Source organism: Capricornis sumatraensis, chromosome 8, assembly GCF_032405125.1.
Source record: "Capricornis sumatraensis isolate serow.1 chromosome 8, serow.2, whole genome shotgun sequence".
NCBI lineage: Eukaryota > Metazoa > Chordata > Mammalia > Artiodactyla > Bovidae > Capricornis > Capricornis sumatraensis.
The window spans coordinates 104,803,879-104,827,232 of NC_091076.1; the positions used below are offsets into that span (position 1 = coordinate 104,803,879).

Consider the following 23,354-nt stretch of genomic DNA (forward strand, 5'->3'; position numbering starts at 1 on the left):
GCCATCTACCCGTGAGGCAGTCACAGGTGACACCACTGTCATTCCAGAGTAGAGACGAGAGGCCAAGGCTGGGTAGGGGATGCAAAGTCAATGCCATCAGATGTGTCTGAGTGGGGACTCTGGCTCGGGGGCTGCGTCCCAGGCCCCTGGTGATGGAGTTCTACTCTCTATGCCACGGACTCCCTCCAGCACCAGCCCCCTTGAGAGGGTCCTGCAATCACGGCTCCCCCGGCTCTGACTCGGCTCACCTCTCGCTTCTTCTCCCCAGGTGCTCCCCTTTAGGGATCCCATTGGGGATCTCCTCTGGGGCCCCCCAGCCTACAAGACAGGGCTACACACACCTGGGTGCCAGCTGCGGCTGCCCATCAGGTCTCTCCCACAGGCTCTGTGGTCCCAGGCAGATCCTGGGCAATGGTGGGCTCCTGCTCCAGAACATTCTGTGACAGTGGAGCCAGGTTGTCAAGGGCACGTGGAGAACCCCAGAGGACCATGGGACCTGACTGCCCACCTGCCCAGCAGAGCCTCCCTCTGACCCGGCTGAGCCCCCACCCCACTAACACTCTGTAGCGGTGAGATGACCAGACAGACTTGGCTGTCTTCATGAAGGAGAGGACGTTGGAGTCTCAGTATGGGAAGGATGTTCTGAGGGGCTGCATGTCCCCACAGGAAGAGTGGGGGCTGAGCTGGGGGATGTTCTCTCGGGGCCGAGGGTAGGCAAGATGAGCCGATAACCAGAAGAAAGGTGAGGAGACGAGCAGACCCAGAATCAGGAGCATCACAGAACCCAAGGAGTGGCCAGTAGCATCTCCTGCAGCCAAGAGTGCAGAGAAGAGCTCAGCTTCACCCTGATGGCTGCTGGGAGTCCTTCCAGAAGAGAGGGGTGGGGGCGGGTAGGGGCCAGAGGCACCAGGGTTCCTCTGGGTGACAAAGCAGAGGTAGCAACAGGGCAGAGGACATCAGTGAAAGGTATACTGACCCACCAGCGTGGCCAAGGCCTGGAGAAGTCTCCCCACCCGACCCTGCCTCAAGCACAGAGACAACGGTAGCTCAGAGGCACCGAGGAGGCCTGGCACAGTGTGGTACTGACCACCAGTCTGGGCCAGGCAAGCAAGGGCCGCGTCGGTGTCAGGGTCCCAGGGAGCTTCTCAAACGGGGCCCCACCTGCTCCCTCTCCTCTTCCATGTGACAGCTGCGAGGTTCCCACTGCTGATTCCTTAATCCCCGGATGAGAGGGAACAGCCGAACCCCTGATTCATGCTCCGAGGTCACCTCCATGCTGGGACCCCGCCCTTCACTCCGCCTCTTCTCTGCTTTCTCTCCGTGACCTTGACCACCGCCTGCCAGCACATGCCACAGCTACGAGTTAGGCCAAATGAAGTCGCCCTCCTGTGACCCTTCTTGACCCTAAGAGTCAGCAGTTTGTTGATCAGTTCCTCCTCAGGCTGTGGGTTTGTTCAGTGTCTGTCCCTCCCAACGTGTGCCGCCCGGAGCAGGCTGCCTGTCCTGCTTACAGCCCTGGGCGTGCACACATTCGGTGCTCAATGTTTGCAAGAAGTGGGGAAGGGAGGAGTCCAGCCGTGTTCTGGCAGCTCCAGCAGCACCTCCCAGTACCCCGAGGCTCTCAGCTTTACGGTCCCCACCCTGGGAGGGGACAACACATAGGATAACCCGGGCCCCAGAGTTCGCGCCTGGATATGCCCGGTCCTCCCCACAGGCTTCCAACTGGCACCTGGAAGTGACCCTGTGCCCTCCCCACCCACCCTGCTCATCATTTGGCTGTAGGTCTACCCCTGGCCCTCACCTGCCTACCCTTCACCAGCCGCTTCTGCAGAGAAGTACAAGCTGGACCAGGAGCTACACGGACCACCTACCCAGCGGGGCCAGCACGGCTGCTCCCACCCAGCTTGGAGGAGGCAGGGACTGTGTCTGGAATGGGTTGTCGGCCTGCACAATGCCCGCCCATCACACATCCCAGAGACCCCACGGGGCTGGCCCTGCTCCCAGGAGCTCCCTCCGCCAGGAAAGGCTGAGTCGGAGGGGACACACTCCTGAAGGGGGGCTCCTTGGGAGACCAAGGGCCCCCTTCCTCAGGCCCAGGGTGGGGGACACTCAGAGCCTGTGCATCTCTGCAGCTCGGGGCTGAGGCCTGACAGCCCCTGTGCTGCCCTACCGTTGGGAGCCCTCCTGGGGGTGGGCTGCTTTCTTCCAGGGTCCTGAGCTGCTGCTCCACCCCCACCTCCGGCTCTGCTGGTACAGTCCTCTCCCCATTGCTGTGAGTGCGCCCCTCCTGGGGACGAGGCTGGGGTTCCGGCCACGTTCTAAGCCCTGCCTGGCCACGGCCCCCTGCCTCTTGCCCCTCCCCATAGCAGAGTCAGGGTCTGCTGGGCGGAGGGGAGGGCTGGCCGGGCCGAAGCAGTGCTGGGGTGGGGATATAGCACTTGGTCACTCACAATGCCTCCCTGCTGCAGCCTCGGGAAGCAGAGACCAGAACCCGCCCCGGGACTCAAGGGTGCGGTACACGGCGCCCCTGTGATTGTCCCAGGAAGCATGCCCAGCGGACATTCTTGGGGCGGCACGTGCTCTCTGCCCCGCTTCACCGCCTACCGCAGCGTCCGATCCCACGGAAACAACCAAGATATTCCTGATCAACAGCAGAGCCTTAACTTTACTCCCTCTTTACGGTGAGCTAATCCAACTCCCCTGTATAGCTATTCCCTAATGATCTCATGTGACTTCTGCCAATAAAAGTGCGGGCTGAAAGGGGCCATTTTGTCTTCCTGCCATGGTGGGGGGAGGGGCCTGACTCCCCGCTGGCCAAATTATATGTGTCTGTCTTTTCATTACGCGCTCAGCCCCGTTTCAGGTCTATCTCACCCGCTGAGCAGGACGCAGCACCACCGCTCAGTCCTTCACCCCCAACCCGATGGGATGGAAGTTACTGTGGGCAGAGGACCCAGGGCACCTGGGGTGGTGGGGGTGCTGGGAGGTGGCCCCTGCCCTTTCCTCCCCACGGCTGCCCCCACTCCAGGGCTGAGGACCAGACGGGGCAGCCCCGGGTCTGCGGGGATAGGGGCTTCTTTGGTGAGACACAGAAGCAGGGCTGCAGGATGCCTCCCACTGTCCCCAGTTCACAGACCCAGCACGTGTGGGTGCAGTTTGGATGCACGGGGTCCAGAGGGCCTGGCATGGACAGAGAGGAACACACAGTACTTGCACCCCAGAAGGGCACCCGGGCTGGGAGCAGCCTCCCCACCTTCTCTTTATTTCACTCATTCTCCCCGTTCCGCCATCCCCTGGGAATCACCGTCTCCCTTCAGACCAAGCAGAGCAGGGGGACGGCAGGGCAGAGAAGGGGACCAGCTGGGGACAGGGTAGGAGCCCCCGACTGTGGGCTCCCTGGGGAGTCAGCGGTCACTGTTCCGGCGCAGGGCGGCGTGGCCCCGCAGGGAGCAGTGCATCTCCGTGAAGGTCAGTGAGCCCACGACGATGGCACATGGGCCCGCGGGATGGAAGCCGAACCTCTGGTAAAAGGGCACCAGCGCGTCCTCGCACATGAGCACGGCCCGGCGCACGGCCGGCTGGGCGCCCACGTGGTGCAGGTAGCGCCAGAGCAGGACGGAGCCCTTGCCCTGCTGCCGGAAGCTGCGGTGCACGGCCAGCGCGTGCAGGTGGGCGGTGCGGCCCCCGGGCCTGTGCAGTGCCAGCGACTCCTGGGCCGAGGGGCGGACACGAGTCAGAGTCGCCTCTGTGCACCCCAAACCACCCCCGCTGGGCCAAGAGCAGCTGCCCCGAGAGTCTCCAGTCAGCCCCCTTCTACCCAAGTGAGGAGCTGTGTCCCCAGCCCCTTTGTGGTCCCCCTCAGGAGAGCCTTGAGCCCCAAAGGACTGGGCTGTCTTGCCGGGAGAGGACGCACCATGAGCGCCCGTGTTGGATCTGGAGGAGGGCATCCCAGCCTCCCGCTCCTCCCCCATCTTCTGCCTCCATAGGAAATGGTCTCCTCCTTTCTCGAGGCCTTCCCGGGACCAGGCAGTTCACCCCCATCCTCACCTGAGTAAGTCTCTCCTCGTCCCACAGGGAGCCGATGATGAAGGCCACGAGGCGGCCCTCCACGAACCAGCCCAGGGACAGCTCGGGACACAGGGTCAGGAAGTGCCGGACCTCGTCCAGATTCAGGGGGCAGTTGCCAGAGACAGAGATGAAGGCTGCATCAGGAAGCGCGAGTGGGTGACCCCCAGTCCACTGAGCATCTGCTCGGATGCTGGGTGGGCTCCCCGGGTCCCCAGGCCTCCCCTGGGAAAGCATGGGATTCAGGGCTGCTCTTCCCCCCACTCTCCTGAAACACGCATGTGCTCCTGCACACGCACAAAACACACCATCAGACACTCTGGGGGCCCGTCTGCCAAGAACAGGGGACTCCAGGGTCTTCTCCCCAAGGGCAACAGCGGCAGAGTTCAGCAGAGTCCCGGACCCTGGGGGGCCAGGGGGCTGCTCACCCTCTCGCTCAATCTCAAACACGCCAGCAGCGTCCTCTGGGCTGAGGCAGCGGAACTCATTGGCAGGGAGCGTGTGGCGCCGCTGGCGGCCTGGGGACCCTGGCATCCCAGAGGGCAGGTGCAGAGGCAAGGGTTTCAGGCAGTGGACACTCGGCGTGGACATCCTGGGTGTGGCTGCCACCCAGGGGGTCGCCAGCTTCAGAAGGGGCCTGTGTGACAAGGAGGGTCCCTCCACACCTGTGGGAAAGGGGCGATGGTCAGGCGGCTGGTGCTCATCTCCCAGGGGGCCATCCAGGGCGATGGTGCCTCTTGCATCTCTTGTAGGGGACCTGGAGCGGGGAGTCTAGGGGCTAGGGCATCGATTCCTCCTGCTCTGTGCCTTCTCACCAGCTCCCTGGGCCCCTTTCTCACTCTCTGAACCCCTGTTGATGTGCAGTTCTTAGGGGCGGCTGTCCCTCCCTTACAAAGCCCATGAGCTGCACATTCCCCTCCTGCCCTCTGCCTCCTTCTCTCCCCCATCCCCAAGCCCTAGGCAGGGGACTCCTGCTCTCAAATTCTAGGTGCCCAGGGTCCAGGGTTCCACTTACCAGGACTCCTGTGTTGCAGGAGCTCTAATGTTCCCCCCACAGAGCCACCACTCCGGGAGCTGTCCACAGCCTCAGGACCAGAAAAGCCCAGACACTTGTGATGTTGATCTCAGAGATTTCTAATCCCCTGCCTGCCCCACCCCCACGTTACAGGCAGATGCAGCCAGCAGGGCTCTGCCCCCCTACCCTGCACACCAAGCCCTGTCCCTGCTGGCTGAGGCTGAAACCTCAGATGGCACGTGGATGTGGAGGATTACAGTGGCTGGCTGAGGCCCCAGGGTTTGGGGGGATGAGCACAGGGCTAAGCCTCGTGGGTCCAGTCTAATCCGTGTCCTGGCGCCAACTGACTGGCACAGGCGTTCACGCTCTATCCCCTGGGCAAGCCCGCCTCTGAGGGTCCTCCCAGCTCTGGCAGCCCGAGCGTGTCATCATTTAGAGGACTTGCTCAGTGGCTGATCAGAACCACAGAACCAGAGGCAAGAGGCCAAGGCTGGGTAGGGGATACAAAGTCAATGCCATCAGATGTGTCTGAGTGGGGACTCTGGCTCGGGGGTTGCGTCCCAGGCCCCTGGTGATGGAGTTCTACTCTCTATGCCACGGACTCCCTCCAGCACCAGCCCCCTTGAGAGGGTCCTGCAATCACGGCTCCCCCGGCTCTGACTCAGCTCACCTCCCGCTTCTTCTCTCCAGGTGCTCCCCTTTAGGGATCCCATTGGGGATCTCCTCTGGGGCCCCCCAGCCTACAAGACAGGGCTACACACACCTGGGTGCCAGCTGCGGCTGCCCACCAGGTCTCTCCCACAGGCTCTGTGGTCCCAGGCAGATCCTGGGCAATGGTGGGCTCCTGCTCCAGAACATTCTGTGACAGTGGAGCCAGGTTGTCAAGGGCACGTGGAGAACCCCAGAGGACCATGGGACCTGAGTCTCAATATAGAAAGGACATTCTAGGGGCTGTGTGTCCCCACAGGGATGCTGGGGCTGAGCTGGGGGATGTTCTCTCTGGATGGAGTAGGGGGGCAGGATGAGCCATTAACAGGAAGAAAGGCGAGGAGACGAGCAGGCCCGGGATCAGGACACATCCCAGAACCCAAGTACTGGACAATCAGCAGCATCTCCTGCAGCCAAGCGTGGAGACAGGAGCTCAGATTCTCCTAACAAGGACACCCCTGATGGACTTTACGAGTCCTTCCAGGAGAGGGGGTAGGGGAGGGTAGGGAACAGATGCAAGGGAGACACTTTATGGTGACAAAGCAGAGGCGGCAGCAAGGCAGAGGGCACTGGCGAAAGGCATAATGACCCGCCGGCACGGCCAGGGCCTGAAGCCTCCCCTCAGCTGGTCCACCCCACCCCCAGCACACAGCGTGCAGCAGCTCAGCCGCACCTGGAGGGCCTGGCACAGGGTGGGGCTGCACCTGATCCCCGCCACGTGTGACAGCTGTCCGGTTCCCACTGCAGGACCCCAGGGAATCCACCTGGGGGAAACTGAGAGCTGGACCCCATGAAAAACTCCAACGATGCCTCTGAGACCCCAATTTTCCCACCAGAGCAACTGAAAGGCCCAGACAGGCAAGGAAGACAGCGTTCAGCTCAGGCACTTGTGAAACTATAAGAGTTGCATTGTTTGGTGGTTTTGAGGGCAGCATCCTTCTCTCATTCTTCCCCTGCACTTAAGATCTGCCCTGCACAGAGTGCACAGAGCACATTTTGCCTAATCATATTTACCTTTCCAGCCTTCCCAGGTGGCGCTGTGGTGAAGAATCCACCTGCCGATGCAGGAGAGGTGGGTTCGATTCCTGGGTCAGGAAGATCCCCTGGAAGAGGAAACGGCTACCCGCTCCAGTCTTCTTGCCTGGAGAATCCCATGAACAGAGAAGCCTGGCGGGCTACAGTCCATGGTGTTGCAAAGGGTCAGGCACGACTGAGCGACTGAGCAAAAATTGACCTTTCCAAGCTTAATCTGTCACTAGAAGATTCTCCAGGGGATGGAGACCGAGATGGAGCATTGTGTGCAGGAGGTTCACCCGGCAAGCTCCCAGCAGCTTATAAACCCCTGGAAAACAGAGATTGCATTGAATGCGTGGCAGCGAGCTAGATACATGGACTAGATTCTCTCAGCTAGGTGTTGATTCTTCTGCTGATGAGGATGACGCTTAGCTCCTCGACTGCCTGTGGATTTCTTCTGAAGCCTCCTTTGGATAGATAGCTCCTCTCAGCCGCCACCCCTGACCTCGGACGTGGGGTGGCTGCTCCTGTGCTGTCGCAGGCTGGCACTCTCGGCCGCCGCCCCTGACCTCAGACGTGGGGTAGCTCCTCTTGGCCGCCGCCCCTCAGGCATGGGGTCCTCCCGGCTTCTGCCCCACGTCCGAGGTCAGGGGCGGCGGCCGGGAGGAGCTACCCCACATCCAAGGAGCGGTGGCTGCGCGGGCACAGGAGGGCCTAGAGGAGCTACTCCACGTTCAAGGTCAGGAGGGGCAGCGGTGAGGAGATAGCCCTCGTCCAAGGTCAGGAGCAGTGGGTGCGCTTTGCTGGAGCAGCCGTGAAGAGATACCCCACATCCAAGGTAAGAGAAACCCAAGTAAGACGGTAGGTGTTGCAAGAGGGCATCAGAGGGCAGACACACTGAATCCATAATCACAGAAAACTAGCCAGTCTAATCACACTAGGACCACACCCTTGTCTAACTCAATGAAACTAAGCCGTGCCCTGTGGGGCCACCCAAGACAGGTGGGTCATGGTGGAGAGGTCGGACAGAATGTGGTCCACTGGAGAAGGGAATGGCAAGCCACTTCAGTATTCTTGCCTTGAGAACCCCATGAACAGTATGAAAAGGCAAAATGATGGGATACTGAAAGAGGAACTCCCCAGGTCAGTAGGTGCCCAATATGCTACTGGAGATCAGTGGAGAAATAACTCCAGAAAGAATGAAGGGATGGAGCCAAAGCAAAAACAATACCCAGTTGTGGATGTGACTGGTGATAGAAGCAAGGTCCGATGCTGTAAAGAGCAATATTGCATAGGAACCTGGAATGTCAGGTCCATGAATCAAGGCAAATTGGAAGTGGTCAAACAGGAGATGGCAAGAGTGAACATCGACATTCTAGGAATCAGTGAACTAAAATGGACTGGAATGGGTGAATTTAACTCAGATGACCATTATATCTACTACTGTGGGCAGGAATCCCTTAGAAGAAATGGAGTAGCCATCATGGTCAAGAAAAGACTCTGAAATGCAGTACTTGGATGCAATCTCAAAAATGACAGAATGATCTCTGTTCGTTTCCAAGGCAAACCATTCAACGTCACAGTAATCCAAGTCTATGCCCCAACCAGTAATGCTGAAGAAGCTGAAGTTGAATGGTTCTATGAAGACCTACAAGACCTTTTAGAACTAACACCCAAAAAAGATGTCCTTTTAATTATAGGGGACTGGAATGCAAAAGTAGGGAGTCAAGAAACACCTGGAGTAACAGGCAAATTTGGCCTTGGAATAAGGAGTAAAGCAGGGCAAAGGCTCATAGAGTTTTGCCAAGAGAACGCACTGGTCATAGCAAACACCCTATTCCAACGACACAAGAGAAGACTCTACACATGGACATCACCAGATGGTCAACACCAAAATCAGATTGATTATATTATTTGCACCCAAAGATGGAGAAGCTCTATACAGTCAGCAAAAACAAGACCGGGAGCTGACTGTGGCTCAGATCATGAACTCCTTATTGCCAAATTCATATTTAAATTGAAGAAAGTAGGGAAAACCGCTAGACCATTCAGGTATGACCTAAATCAAATCCCTTATGATTATACAGTGGAAGTGAGAAATAGATTTAAGGGACTAGATGTGATAGATAGAGTGCCTGATGAACTATGGACTGAGGTTCGTGACATTGTACAGGAGACAGGGATCAAGACCATCCCCATGGAAAATAAATGCAAAAAAGCAAAATGGCTGTCTGGGGAGGCCTTACAAATAGCTGTGAAAAGAGGAGAAGTGAAAAGCAAAGGAGAAAAGGAAAGATATAAGCATCTGAATTCAGAGTTCCAAAGAAGAGATAAGAAAGCCTTCCTCAGCAATCAATGCAAAGAAATAGAGGGAAACAACAGAATGGGAAAGACTAGAGATCTCTTCAAGAGAATTAGAGATACCAAGAGAACACTTCATGCAAAGGTGGGCTCGATAAAGGATAGAAATGGTATGGACCTAACAGAATCAGAAGATACTAAGAAGAGGTGGCAAGAATACACAGAAGAACTGTATAAAAAAGATCTTCACGACCCAGATAATCACGATGGTGAGATCATTCACCTAGAGCCAGACATCTTGGAATGTGAAGTCAAGTGGGCCTTAGAAAGCATCATTACGAACAAAGCTAGTGGAGGTGATGGAATTCCAGTTGAGCTATTTCAAATCCTGGAAGATGATGCTGTGAAAATGCTGCACTCAATATGCCAGCAAATTTGGAAAACTCAGCAGTGGCCACAGGACTGGAAAAGGTCAGTTTTCATTCCAATCCCAAAGAAAGGCAATGCCAAAGAATGCTCAAACTATCACACAATTGCACTCATCTCACACGCTAGTAAAGTATTGCTCAAAATTCTCCAAGCCAGACTTCAGCAATACAGGAACTGTGAACTTCCAGATGTTCAAACTGGTGTTAGAAAAGGCAGAGGAACCAGAGATCAAATTGCCAACATCTGCTGGATAATTGAAAAAGCAAGAGAGTTCCAGAAACACATCTATTTCTGCTTTCTTGACTATGCCAAAGCCTTTGACTGTGTGGATCACAAGAAACTGTGGAAAATTCTGAAAGAGATGGGAATACCAGACCACCTGACCTGCCTCTTGAGAAACCTATATGCAGGTCAGGAAGCAACAGTTAGAACTGGACATGGAACAACAGACTGGTTCCAAATAGGAAAAGGAGTACGTCAAGGCTGTATATTGTCACCCTGCTTATTTAACTTCTATGCAGAGTACATCCTGAGAAACGCTGGGCTGAAAGAACCACAAGCTGGAATCAAGATTGCCAGGAGAAATATCAATAACCTCAGATATGCAGATGACACCACCCTCATGGCAGAAAGTGAAGAGGAACTCAAAAGCCTCTTGATGAGAGTGAAAGAGGAGAGTGAAAATGTTGGCTTAAAGCTCAACATTCAGAAAACGAAGATCATGGCATCTGGTCCCATCTGGTCCCACTTCATGGGAAATAGGTGGGGAAACAGTGTCAGACTTTATTTTTTGGGGGCTCCAAAATCACTGCAGATGGTGACTGCAGCCATGAAATTAAAAGACGCTTACTCCTTGGAAGGAAAGTTATGACCAACCTAGATAGCATATTCAAAAGCAGAGACATTACTTTGCCGACTAAGGTCCGTCTAGTCAAGGCTATGGTTTTTCCAGTGGTCATGTATGGATGTGAGAGTTGGGCTGTGAAGAAAGCTGAGCGATGAAGAATTGATGCTTTTGAACTGTGGTGTTGGAGAAGACTCTTGAGAGTCCCTTGGACTGCAAGGAGATCCAACCAGTCCATTTAAAGGAGATCAGCCCTGGGTGTTCTTTGGAAGGAATGATGCTAAAGCTGAAACTCCAATACTTTGGCCACCTCATGCGAAGAGTTGACTCATTGGAAAAGACTCTGATGCTGGGAGGGATTGGGGGCAGGAGGAGAAGGGGACGACGGAGGATGAGATGGCTGGATGGCATCACCGACTCAACGGACGTGAGTTTGAGTGAACTCCAGGAGTTGGTTATGGACAGTGAGGGCTGGCATGCTGCATTTCATGGGGTCGCAAAGAGTCGGACACGACTGAGTGACTGAACTGAACTGAACTGAACTGAACTGAACTTGGATAGATAGGCTGAATGTGGTCTTGTCCTTATTTAGGGTTTTCAGTATCTGCCATGGTACACAGTTTCTAAGGAACCTTCCAGACCTTTCTGGAACAGAGGCGTCAAAAGCAGGGAGAGATCGCCACCTCCTGGAGAAAGAAGGGACCTACAGCTCCCTAAGGATCTGGAGCCCTGCTGATTTTCCAACAGAAAAATCCTGGGAGCCCCACACATGACATTCAGTTTTCTAGTAACCACATGAGAAGATGCCAAAAGAAACAGGTTAACTCAATTTTAATACATTGTATTTAACCCAGTAGATAAGAAGTATTGTCATTTCAACAAATAACTGATATAAAATTATTACACATATTACATATTCTGGTTTTTTTTCCTTATTATACTGAGTCTGTAGCTTGGTGTAATAAAACTATCTTGAATCATAAAAAAGAGTACATAGTACAAATTTATAGTATGGTGTGGTGCCAATTATATGTGAATCTATACTTGAGGACCCTTCTGTTTTAAAAGAATATATCATTTCTATAGTATATAATTAGATATTTATTATAGAATAAATACAAAGTACAGATGAAGGATGACAAGAAAAGTCGTGTGTATTTTATATTTACAGCACACGTCAGTTCAGACCAGCCACATTTTTAAACGATGCCTAAATAACTTTATTTATTTGGCTTCACCAAGCTTTAGCTGCAGCATGGGGACGCTTCGTTGTGGCATGTGGGATCTAGTTCCCTGACCAGGGACTGAACCCAGGTCTCCTGAATTGGGGGCACCGAGTCTTAGCCACCGGACCACCAGGGAAGCCCAAGATCAGCTACATTTCAAGTGCTCGAGAGCCACATGTGCTTAGGGGCTCCTGCAGAGGGCAGCCCAGATCTAGAGACTGAAGTTTAATGAGACAGCAAAATCTTGGGGAAGGGGCAGCACATATGTATGTGTGTGCATGTGTGTACACATGTGCATATGTATGTATGTGTGTGTAGGGTGAGTGTGCCTGAGTGGGGTGTATGTCTAGGAAAAATGGAGAACTGGGGACTTGAGCAAAGACAGAGGTGTGCAGTGACCTGTTGGCATATACGGGCCCTTTGAAAGAGGCTGGCTTGTTTTGCACAATCATTTAACATAAATATTTTTTTAAATTGAAGTATAGTTGATTTACAATGTTGTGTCCACTTCCGCTGTATAGCAAACTGATTCAGTTATACACAGATATACCTTCTTTTTCATATTCTTTTCCATTATGGTTTATTACAGGGTATCGAATATGGTTCCCTAGGCTCTACAGTAGGACCCTGTTTTTTATCCATTCTATATGTAAGAGTTTGCATCTGCTGACCCCAAACTCCCAATCCATCCTCCCACCCCTCAGCAACCTCAAGTCTGTTCATTCTCTATGCCTGTGAGTCTGTTTCGTAACAAAACTCATTTGAGCACCTACTATGAATCAGACCTGTGCTAGATTTGGGAATACAAAGGTACAAAGAAGACACAGTACCACAGGAGAGACAGGCATGCAAACGAATGGTCCTAATAGAGTGAAATAAATGCGATCAGGCAGGTATGATTAGGTAAGTGGAGGAATTAGTGGGCACAATGGGGCTCTTGGAAGACATCATAAGATGAAAAGGAGTTCTTTATGCAAAACCATGGGCTGAAGCAGAGGAATAAAAAAATGCCAAGCAAAAGCACAGAGGCACTGGAAAGTCAGGATCCTGGCGTGAGCAGCTGAGGCTGCAGCATGGAGGGTGTGAACTGGGTGCAGAGGTGGAAGATGTGATGGGAGGCAGCTGGGAGGAATGAATGAAGGAATTCCTGAAGGGCCCTGAGTACCACTCTCTGAATGGCCATGGAGAACCACGGAAAGACACTAAGCTGAGGAGTGTTTCTATGCCAGTCTTCCGGGAACAAGGTGGCGAGGGGTGGAGAAGAACTGATAGCAGCAGCTAACGTTGATCAGGCTCCTATAGTGCCCAGGCACGGGCAAAGCATCTCCGATCCTTCATAACAGTTAAATTCTAACAGCCTTATCTAGTAGATACTGCTAACATTCCCAAAGGAAACCAAAGCTCAGAGAAGGAAAATAAGTTGTCCAAGGTCACCTAGTGAGTCAGCGGCAACACAAGCTTCAAACCCAAGTTCATTTAACTCCAGAACCTCAGCCGTAACCACTGCACCATCCCATCACCCCAGCCCCATCAGACCCTTACAGTGAAGCAGCCAGGGGCTATTTGCGCATGAAAAGGGAGGGTGGAGGGACCAGGTTCTGGGCTTAGCTGACTTACAGAGCTCCATATCAAAGGCTGACCCTCAGGTGGCCAACTTGGTACCTTGGACACTTATCCAGGTAAGTGTCCCTGCCATCAACCTGGATGAAGACTCTGGGAGAAGGAAAGGGTTTTAGGGAGAAGATGCTACTTTGCTCCCGTGGCTGGTCATCCAGGAAGCGCCCATGCTTTGGTGGTGGGGCAGTGGTGATGAAGAGTGTGGCATGGTTAAGCCACAGCAGCCCTGTTCCTGTTCTGCAAGCTGGTCTGCCAGATTTGCCGTCCTTGGGCCCTGAATCCTCAGGAAGGAGGGAAGCAGGACGAGCCTGCCAATCCTGGGCTCTCACTCACAGCTCACCCTTTCCACTGTCACCCCCAGCACAAAGGGTTTCACCCTGTGGACTGCAACCCATCCTCATGGTCAGGAGTGAGTGGCCAGCCAAAGACCAGCTGCTCCAGGTCTTCATTCTGATTGTACTGCAGGGTGACCTTGGGCGTGTCCCGCGGTTAGTTCACCCAGGGCATCAAAGCAAGGAGGAGTGAGGCTCCAGGAACAAAAAGAGCCTTTAAAAATTTTTTTTAATGATGGTACTGATGAACCTCTGGAGGAGGAAATGGCAACCCACTCCAATGTTCTTGCCTGGAGAATTCCATGGACAAAGGAGCCTGATGGGCTACAGAGTCGGACACGACTGAGTGACTAACACACACACGCACACACTGACGAGCCTGTTTGCAGGGCAGCAATGGAGACGCAGACATAGACGACAGACTTGTGGACACAGCAGGGGAAGGAGAGGGTGGGACAGATGGAGAGAGTAACAGGAAACATTAACACTACCAAATGCAAAATAGATAGCCAGTGGGAATTTGCTGTACAACGCAGGGAACTCAAATGGGTTTGGTGACAACCTAGAGGGGTGGGATGGGGTGGGAGGTGGGAAGGAGACTCAAGAGGGAGGGCACATATGAATACTTATGGCTGATGCATGTTGATGCATGGCAGAAACCAATACGGTATTGCAAAGCAATAATCCTTCAATTAAAAATAAATTTAAAAAAATAATTAATTTAAAAAAATTTTTTTGACTGAGCTGGGCCTTTGTTGCAGCATGAAAGCTTAGTTGCCCTGCAGCATGTGGGATCTTAGTTCCCCAAACAGGGATTGAACCCATGTCCCTTGCATTGGAAGGCAAATTCTTAACCACTGGGCTACCAGGGAAATCCTAAGAGCCTATGATTCTAGAGCAAGCCACTGGTGGACCTCAAAGGCATTTCTCCAGCCAGCCACTGAGGGTGTGGGACGGCTCCTCAGGGCCACACCCTTCCTGTCCCCCTTTCCCAACCAAAGACCCCAGTGCTGCAGGCAGTCTAGAGCTCCCAAACACTCATTGCAAGGTGGAAGGGACATCTCTGGGCCCATCTGGATTTCCTCCTACTCAGAGGTTTGGAGAGGCCAAGCAGGGTAGGGTTCCAGTAGGGGGCAGCGTGGGGCTCACGATCACCTGAAGGTTCTGGAGAGGGAGCTGTGGCCGGTTAAGGCAGGGAAAGACACAGCCTGCTTCATGGGGATCTGTTCACTTGGCTGCCAGTGACTTAGCAGCAGCAGCAGCAGTGCTTACTAGGCACCAGGTTACACATATTAGTGCGAGGATCCACCAGCTTGAAACAGGTTGAGCAAGGGAGGGATCAACATTTGAAATCAAGGGCTCTTGCCTACAACCTAGCATGTTCCTGGTAGTGGTGGGGGAGTGGGGACAGCCCAGTCTGGGGTGGTGCTTCACAAAGCGGGGCTGATACTTCCTCACTCACAGGTTAAATCTATGTAAAGATGGGTAATCTATGTAAAACATTTATCATAGTACCTGGCATTAAGTTACAGCTCAATACATGGTAGCTATTATTAGCCATTATTATAAGAAGCTCCAGAATAAACATGGCATGTCTTCCTGGAGTGCTAATTTTACTCAACGATTAGGGAGGAAAGGACATTCTTATTATATTAAAACAAACATTGGCATAAGCTGGAGAAGAATGCAAAACTCACTTAGATTTTTGACATCAAACAAAGATCTGCCCTGCCCCTTCTAAGGTCTTGCTCACCCCCCATCCCTTGATGGATACAGAGACCCTGAAGGAATTCCCTGGCAGTCCAGCAGTTAGGACTCTGAGCTTTCACTGCCGAGGGCCAATGTTCAATCTCTGGCTGGGGAACTAACATTCCACAAGCCTGGAGGCCTGGCCAAAAAAAAAGACAAGACCCTTAACTTGAGTCAGGAAAGCTGGGTTCCAACCTGACTCTACCAGTTGCCCTTAAGGCACTGAATTCCTTGGGCCCTGCTTCTCACTGGTAAAATAGAGTTAATTACACCTGTATTTAGAATTGTGATAACAAATAAGATCATGTGAATGTGTCTGCCACAGTGCGGGTCAATAATAAGTTATGAATAAATGTTAAGTGATCAGGGGCCAAGGAGACAGAGCTAAAGGGACATGGTAGATGGAACAGAAGCTACTATGTCACTGCTACTAAGCCTCCCAAGTCTTTATGGGGAAAGGAGTAGGGAAGTGTGTCTTTACAGCAATAATTCCAGATGGATATTCTGCACTGTGGTCTGGGATAGGAAGGCCATGACTTGGGAATCAAGCTTTGTCTCGCCATCATATCCTCATTTCCCCTTAAGTCTTTTTTTCCTGTACCTTAGTATGTGAATTTTCCAAGATATATGTCCACTGACAACCACTCCACGCTCAGTAATATATCAATACTCTGTAAGTACTTAACTCAGGGCATCTCAAGTACTCAGGTTGCCATCTGCACTTCATGTGTGCTTTTTTTAATTAAAAAAAAAGTGTTTTCCCTTTCATGAACGCCCATAACTTTTCCATGAGTATAGTTCTATATCCTTGGTAGCCTATAAACTACCCAGTGCCTTTTCTGAAGAACCTAAATATTGAAATATTGACTTATCTTGCTAATTTACCACTTGTGGTCTTGCAGAAAATTGTGAAAAAAAAAGATTTAAACTGAGAAAGGTGAGGAGGGCCATATCTTGAGTATTCCTAATTTCCTTTCAACAACCCAGCATGAATCTGTCCTCTGAGAATGTATCTAAATCTTTTGGAAGTTACTTAGGAGAGACACATCAGTATAATTACTTCTGTTTCATAATTACTTTTAATATTTTAAAATGGCAATCTGGAGCAGACTGTAAGTCTAAGAATTCTGCCAGTCTAGAATGTTAGTCTAGGCAGGGGGTTTGAAATATTATAATAATGTAATATATAAAAAATTCCTTTAGTGGGGAACTATATGCCAGGCACTGTTCTATTTCACTTAATCCTCTCAACTGCCAGATCACAGAGGTACTGCTATTACCTCTCCAATTTTACAGATGAGAAAATTAAGGTGAAAAGAAGTTTATCAGCTTGCCAACTTTATAAGGTTAGTGTCTATGCCCAAAATTGGAATCGACAGCTTACACTCTTAACTACCCCTCTCTCCTCCTTCTTGCAACGCATAAGCCTCAAGGAGCTTTGACGTCATCTAGATGAGTTTAAAGCCAAACCATAGGGGCCACTAACACTTGCTTACGTTTCCAATCTTTCTCTGGGACTTCTTCACCAATTCCTTGACCAGTCCCTAAGGGGTCATGACCTTCCAGGCTTTGCAAAGAATTCCCTAATGCAGTACACTCTAGATACACTCTATATTTAGCCTTGCTTACAAGCTGCATTGGAGTTGCCTTTAAGCTATTTAATGTGTGTACGTTTCGTCTTCCCAACTAGATTGTAAACACCTAGAGGACAGAGGCTGTATCTTGTTCCTTCTGTATCCCTCCCAGTGCCTAGAAGTAGACTGGAGACGTCTAGGGAGCTCATTAAGTGTTGCGGACGGTCTCCGGACCATCCTCCGTCCTGCCTCACCCCCTCCCCTCTTCCTCGGTGAGCACTCCACTTCCCACTCCTGGGTCCCTACCCCTGCCTTCTCTCTCCGTCCTTTTACTCCCTCTGGCCCCGCCCCGCCCTCGTGCAGTGCATCCCTTCACACCCCGCCCCTCGCCCGCGGCAGAATCTCCAGCGTCCCCTAGCGACCAGACAGTAGCCCCTAGCAACCGCATCTCGGTTCCCTGACGACGGCGGCACGCAGCCACGTCAGCGCGCCGTGGCCTCGCCCCCCGGCGCCGGCAGGCCCCGCCTCCCCGTGCCTTTTTCGCCGCCGCTGCTGCCGCCGTCGCCGCCGCCGTCGCCGCCGCCACCGCCGCCCGAGACTCGCGCAGCGCAGTTATGGCGGATCCTGCAGCGTCCGCGCCCGCAGCCCCGGCTCCCGCCCAGGTCCCGGACGCGCCCCCGAGCCCGGACGCAGCCCCCGCCCCGGCCCCGGCGCCCGCCGCGGACTCGGGCTCCGGGCCATCCTCGGACTCCGGCCCCGAAGCCGGCTCGCAGCGGCTGCTCTTCTCCCACGACCTGGTGTCGGGCCGTTACCGCGGCTCGGTGCACTTCGGGCTGGTGCGCCTCATCCACGGCGAGGACTCGGACTCGGAGGGCGAGGAGGAGGGCCGTGGGAGCTCGGGCTGCTCGGAGGCGGGGGGCGCGGGCCACGAGGAGGGCCGGGCCAGCCCGCTGCGCCGCGGCTACGTGCGCGTCCAGTGGTACCCGGAGGGCGTCAAGCAGCACGTGAAGGAGACCAAGGTGCGGCGGGCCGGCGGGCGGGGGCCGGGCCGGGGGCCCGGCGGGGGACCGAGTCGGCCGCTCGAGCCCTGGGCCGAGAGGGGAGGCGTGCAGGGCGCTGCCCGGTAGTGGTGCCACACTGCAGTGGGGCCGAGATGGGAGGACAAGCCTCCGCGGCAGGGACGCTCCGGTGCAAAGTCATTGCACCAGCCCTGGGCCACCGGGCCCCGGGCTTCCCCCACGCGAAAGACTGGCAAGCCCGTGCCAGGCTGCTGCGGTGTCGGCCTCAAGATCCTGTATGTGAACCCAGTCCGGTGGGGGAACTCCTGGGGCAGGCACGCTCTCGGCTTTACACCAGTGCGGCGTTCTTGTGACCCCCAGAGCAGCTACCTACTGCATTGTGCATCCAGAAAGGAAGGCCGTGCCGGTCCGTGCAGGGAGGGGTTGTGGGCATTCCAAAACAAAAGATAGAAGTGAAAATCTCGGCCGACCTGAAACCCCAGGAAGTTCACTGGATTGCAGAATGCGTTATTATGGGTGAAGAAAACCAGCCCCTTTGTGTTTTAGCTGGTTGCCTGGTTTTAACTGCTGCAGGGAACTTTGAGTAAAATCATTAACAATCGGAGCCCTGATATTAATAGCCCTGGTGGTGCAGGGAGGGATGTGGCAGCTACTGACTGGAATTGATGACTCTCTTAAGTATAGTTGGACTTTCTTGGGGGGGGAAAAAAAAATACTATAGAACCCTGGATGGAGAGGAGCCACCCATTTGGAAACCTGAAGGATTTGTCTTACCTGAGGCCATTAAGCAAGTAGCAGACTCCCCCGTTCATCATCATAAAATTTAAACCGTGAACCAGCGTTGGTTTGGTGGCTTTTCACATCTTGTTTTCCCCAAGTGTTGAACTCCTATCAGTAATTCACAGACACACACGCCTCTTGTATCTTTCACCCCTTTTTCATCTCCTCCTCCTCTCCTTCAAGAAAACATTTCTTGGCAAAAATCAGGCCTGGACTGTTTTAGCTGCCCGGGATGTTGAGTGGTCTGATTTCAGGGGAGGGCACTTTAGAAGTTAATCTGGGTTTCTGACCCAACGGGAGACGAAGGCGACCTGCACAAGGGTTCTGTGATGACCGGTCTGGCTGGGAAGAAGTCCCCACTCTCTGGAAGAGCCTGTGATCTATTTCCTAGTGGCAGAAGTCACCACGGATACCAGCAGGGTCTTTTTCCCAGCCAGTACATGCGCATCAAATCCTTGCACAGGACCTCTGGCTTCCCCTCAGAAAAATACGGATCAGGCAGTAGCTTCTCTGAGTCAGAGAGAAAATGATAAGTTCACGCAGAAGTATGTGGAATAGATGACCTTTGCTGCAGAATGCCAGTTAAAAAATCACTACCAGTATTGTTGGGGAGATAAGACTTTTTGCTCTATACACCGCGTTTGTGTGTGGTCACACTAGCGAAGGTTGTCACACTGGTGAAGGGTTGCCACCGTCTTTCCATTGGTTCTTAAAAAACGTTTTCCCTAACCATCTCCTCTGGAGGTTTGTGACTTCTGGGATGGAGCCCGCTGGACCCTGTCAGGGCCTCCTGCCCTGGGACTCACGGCGGCAGGCCCGGCTCACCGCTGGGAGCTGCAGTGTTTATCCGTTGTTGTTCCTGTTCATCTTGACTTCGGTGGTTAACTTTGTTTACAGTTATGGTCAGTCTGTCTCCTCCCCCAGTGTGTAATTATATGAAGTTTGACTTAAAATAATCTATTTTGGAATTAAATAGAAAATAAGTTTAAGGCCCCAGGTTGGGTATATCTTGAAGCTGCCCTCTTGCGACTTGCTTTGAATTCGGTGAAGTCCATCGTGGCCCCAGTGGGGATGTTTTCTTTGCTCTCGTAGTTTCTCCCGCGTCTGAGCTTGGTGGAGCCTCAGGGACGTGGGGATTTTAGGATGGGGTGACACGTAGTGCCCATTCATGGATGGCAGGACCTAGTGCTTCTGTCTGGACTTGAGAATAGGTTTATTGGTGGGGAAGAGGGGAGTTTATACCTACCTGGTAGGTAGCTCTCTATTACCGTGAACCATAGGCACAGACGGCCCTGACCAGTTCTGCTTCTGAGGTTTTGCCTGAGCACCCATTGGGTGGTGGGGTGGGGCCTGGGACCGTGTGACATTATGGTTTAGGAAGATTTTCCCTCTCACTTCCCACTGCTCATGTACCCATTGAAGTGACAGTGTGCTGTAAAGACCATTAGACCGAGAGTGAGCTTTCAGGTTCTGATTCCTACTCCATCACTAATCTGGTTATGAGACTTGAGAACCCAGTTATTGATAGGATGAAGCAGTGACAGTCTTGGGAAACTTCTTTTTAAAGCTGCCAGCCATTGCCATTTTATAAATAGTGTCCTTTTAATGTGAATTGTTTGGTAGGCTGTGGAGTGTTTTTTGTAGTTTTTGTTAATATGGCAGACAGTGAGTACTCTTAGTTTCTTAATTTCTTTTAAGTTTTTAATGAGCAAATTGAGAAAGAGAGATGAAGAGGACAGTCAACAAGTCCTGTCGCCTCCTGGCCACTACCGTGAAAGTTATCAACAGAAAAATAAGTCGTTCTTCCTGGAAACTGCAGGATTTCTGGTCTGACTCCTGAGGCTTCAAGCAGCCAAAGTTATAAGCTTCTTTAGGACTTAAAAAGAGGCACGCAATCTGTGCCCCTTCCTTTCCTTGCGCTCCCGACCCCTTCAGTGTGATAGCTGCTTTATCCACTTGAGACTTGTCCCATTGGGCCAGGGATGTCCTGTGTGGAGACTTCGGCCTTCCCGTCAGTGGGCATCCTTTGAGTAGATCTTTGGAATGAAGCCGAGTGCTGACAGCCTCTTGCCCTTCTTGCGCATTGGCTAAACATGGTGGGTCGTTCTGATCTCCACCTGTCATGGTTGGACAGAGCAGCCTCTGTACGAAAGAGCGCCAACTGCTGTTTGTCTGAGCAGGTTTCGGGCCTTCCTGTCTACCCTCCTTTGCTTTCCTGTCTCTTGTGCGTCGTCTGTTGCTCTTAGCTGCCAGTTTTCACGGTCTGTCTTTCATGATCACCCTCCTTTTGTGAGGTGGTGTGTGTTTTTGTGTGTGTGTGTGGCATTCCTGGTGACAGGTCCCTCTGGAATTGGCTGTTGGGTTTATTTTTGGCTCCTCCTCAGGCCAGCATTTCCACGGGGAAAGCTATTTAGTGTAGCATCATAACGTGTGAGGTTTGCTTGCCTCACTGGTCCAGTGCTGGACCCATTAAAAGCAATTGTTCTCAGTGATGTAATAGGAAGAAGTTATGTAAGGTTAACCAAGGTGCAGGACTGAGTGCATCGAATTCCATTTTATTCAGGTAAGATCACAGTGCTGTGGCATCTCACTTCTATTCTGTGATTTTAACCTCTGTCCCTTGGCTTCTGGTTTCTAACTCCGAGGCCCCAGTGTCTTCCTGGCTTCTCTGGCCCACTGCCTAACTCAAGGGCACTTTCACCCGATGAGGGACGTGTGTCTGCGTCCTGTGATTGGAAGTAAAAACCTTTGGGTACTTTTGCTGGCTGTCACCTACTCTGAATGACCTTGGCCTCGTCACTGCCTCCTTTTCTCTGTCTAAAATGAAATACGAGGTCTGTCTTTCTCGCCACTGAACTGAGCCTGCACAGGTAGAATAACCAGAAGCTCTTGGCTGTTGGCAGACACTATCCTGATGTCCATCAGACAGGGCCAGCCCTGTCCCTTCAGGAGATCACATCCATGCGTCACAGGGTGATGCCCCGCCACAGAGAAGCCAGAAGGTGCAGTTTGTTTCAGTGATGTAGGAATTCCTGTTTGATGATGTTGCAATTTACAACCTGGTGGATTACACCTTTGACTTCTTCTTTAAGCCTCTTCTATAAATACTCATGATAGTCACTCCTGTTACTTTATAAGAAAACAGTAATGGACATTTAAAGTAACACCTGGCAAAGTCTGCCAGCCTCCAGGAGGGGGATGGGATGAATGTGTGTATGAAGGTGTATGTATCTTCTAGAATCCAGGGGGATCTTTTGAGATTCCCAAAAGACAGGAAATGAGATTGTGAATTACAAGGATGGCAGAGTATTGCTTTTATATTTAAAGATTACATGATGCTGGTTCTTCTTACTGTGTTACTATGTGCTGGGCACGCGATAAGTGCTTTACGCGTTTCGCTCACTTAAGTGTACAACACCCCTGGGAATTAGGTACTATTATTATTGTTTAGAGGAGGAACCCGAGGAACAGAGTAGTTGTGTAACTTATCCGGTCACACTGATAATAGTGGAGGAACCCAAATACAAGTGGAAGTAAATACAGTTTGCCGTCACCTGAGGTTTCATAGGTCATTAACTAGAATCGAGTACCCCCATCAAACATGAGTCACTGCCCTGTGGTTGGCATTAATCATCCAGTCTTTTCACACTTGGATGTCCCAGTGGGCTGGGAGGGAGCCACAGGCGAGGAGAAAGGGCAGGGTGTTGGGATGGGTGGAAGGTGGGGCATTGGCCAGAAGGGAGGCCATCTTGGTCAAGAGCAGAAGTGTGGGGGAAACACCCTGTTTGCGCTGCAGGCTGCTTCCCGCCTACTTTTGTCATTCATTCCCTAGCCCCTTGGTCGTTATCCAAACAACTGTCAGAAGACACTTTATTTCTAGAGAACCTGTGAATACCCCTAGATGTTGAGTGAAAGAAACCTGTGCAAGTCTGATTCCCTGCCCGCAGGTAACCGGCCTTCCTGTGTTGTCTTAGACGAGGGCGCTGTCAGGAAATCCATCGTGACCTCCTGGCCCGTCTTGCTGCCATCGTCACCCTCCCGCTGGGAATGCTGAGTCACGAGCCAGGTTCAGGTGGACTTCTTCAGTCTCCTCTCCCAGGCCAGCCCCTCCCCTGTCAGGCTGACTCCGCTCCGCACCTGTTTTTGCTTTAGGCCACTGAGGTCCCCTGGTGCTTTCCCCATCCGCGTGTCCCTGGCAGTCCTGCCTTTCTGTTTGTCACTTTCCTATTCTACCGAGAGGAACTTTTTCTTTTACAGCTTTACCCATGGGCCTCATGGACTCCAGTGGAGCATCCATGGGGCCAGCGCTTTACAAAAGGGCTGCGGGTGTAGTGGGTGATGTGCGTTGCCATCGCAACAACGCTGGACCCGTGAGCAGTGCAGCCGACCCTGCGGTCCCCTCGGAGTTGAATTTACGGTGATTTTGGTGATTAGCGGGTTCTCTCTTCAAGAGTCTTAACCCTTGGAAGACACAGTCTGTGCTCCTGTTCTGATTGAAAGAAGCTTTTCGGAGTTTGCTGCCCAGATCAGAGTGGGAAGATGCTCAAGGGGAGAAATGGCCAGCAGGACCGTTTCCAGAGTGCTTTTTGCTTTACATAATGCTGTCACTCACATCGACTAGCAGTTTGGTGTTTTTAACCGTAGCTCCTCCCTGAGGCTCCAGCGGCCCAGCGGCTGGATG

The 23,354-nt window shown here is 52.5% G+C and overlaps 2 protein-coding genes across 2 annotated transcripts in view; one reads left to right on the forward strand and one right to left on the reverse strand.

Moving 5' to 3' along the window:
* Positions 1–3,404: 3,404 nt before the first annotated feature.
* Positions 3,405–4,656, reverse strand: LOC138084025 (serotonin N-acetyltransferase). Its single transcript, XM_068978092.1, has 3 exons — positions 4,494–4,656; positions 4,048–4,202; positions 3,405–3,710 (listed from the first exon to the last, which is right to left on the reverse strand). Exons 1-3 carry the CDS (start codon positions 4,654–4,656, stop codon positions 3,405–3,407), a joined length of 624 nt encoding a protein of 207 aa, XP_068834193.1.
* Positions 4,657–17,488: 12,832 nt separating this feature from the next.
* Positions 17,489–23,354, forward strand: part of UBE2O (ubiquitin conjugating enzyme E2 O) — a 48,015-nt gene continuing 42,149 nt past the window's right edge. Inside the window, exon 1 of the mRNA XM_068977208.1 lies at positions 17,489–17,893. Coding sequence (XP_068833309.1) covers positions 17,489–17,893 — 405 coding nt within the window. The remainder of the gene's footprint in view (positions 17,894–23,354) is intronic.

Bases quoted from the DNA above. Each gene is read 5' to 3' on its own strand.
- LOC138084025 (XM_068978092.1), bottom strand. From the start codon at position 4,656: ATGTCCACGCCGAGTGTCCACTGCCTGAAACCCTTGCCTCTGCACCTG. The intron at 4,203-4,493 runs GTGAGCAGCCCC...TTCCTGATGCAG, and splicing joins GTTTGAGATTGAGCGAGAGG to CCTTCATCTCTGTCTCTGGC. The intron at 3,711-4,047 runs GTGAGGATGGGG...CCCTCGGCCCAG, and splicing joins ACGAGGAGAGACTTACTCAG to GAGTCGCTGGCACTGCACAG.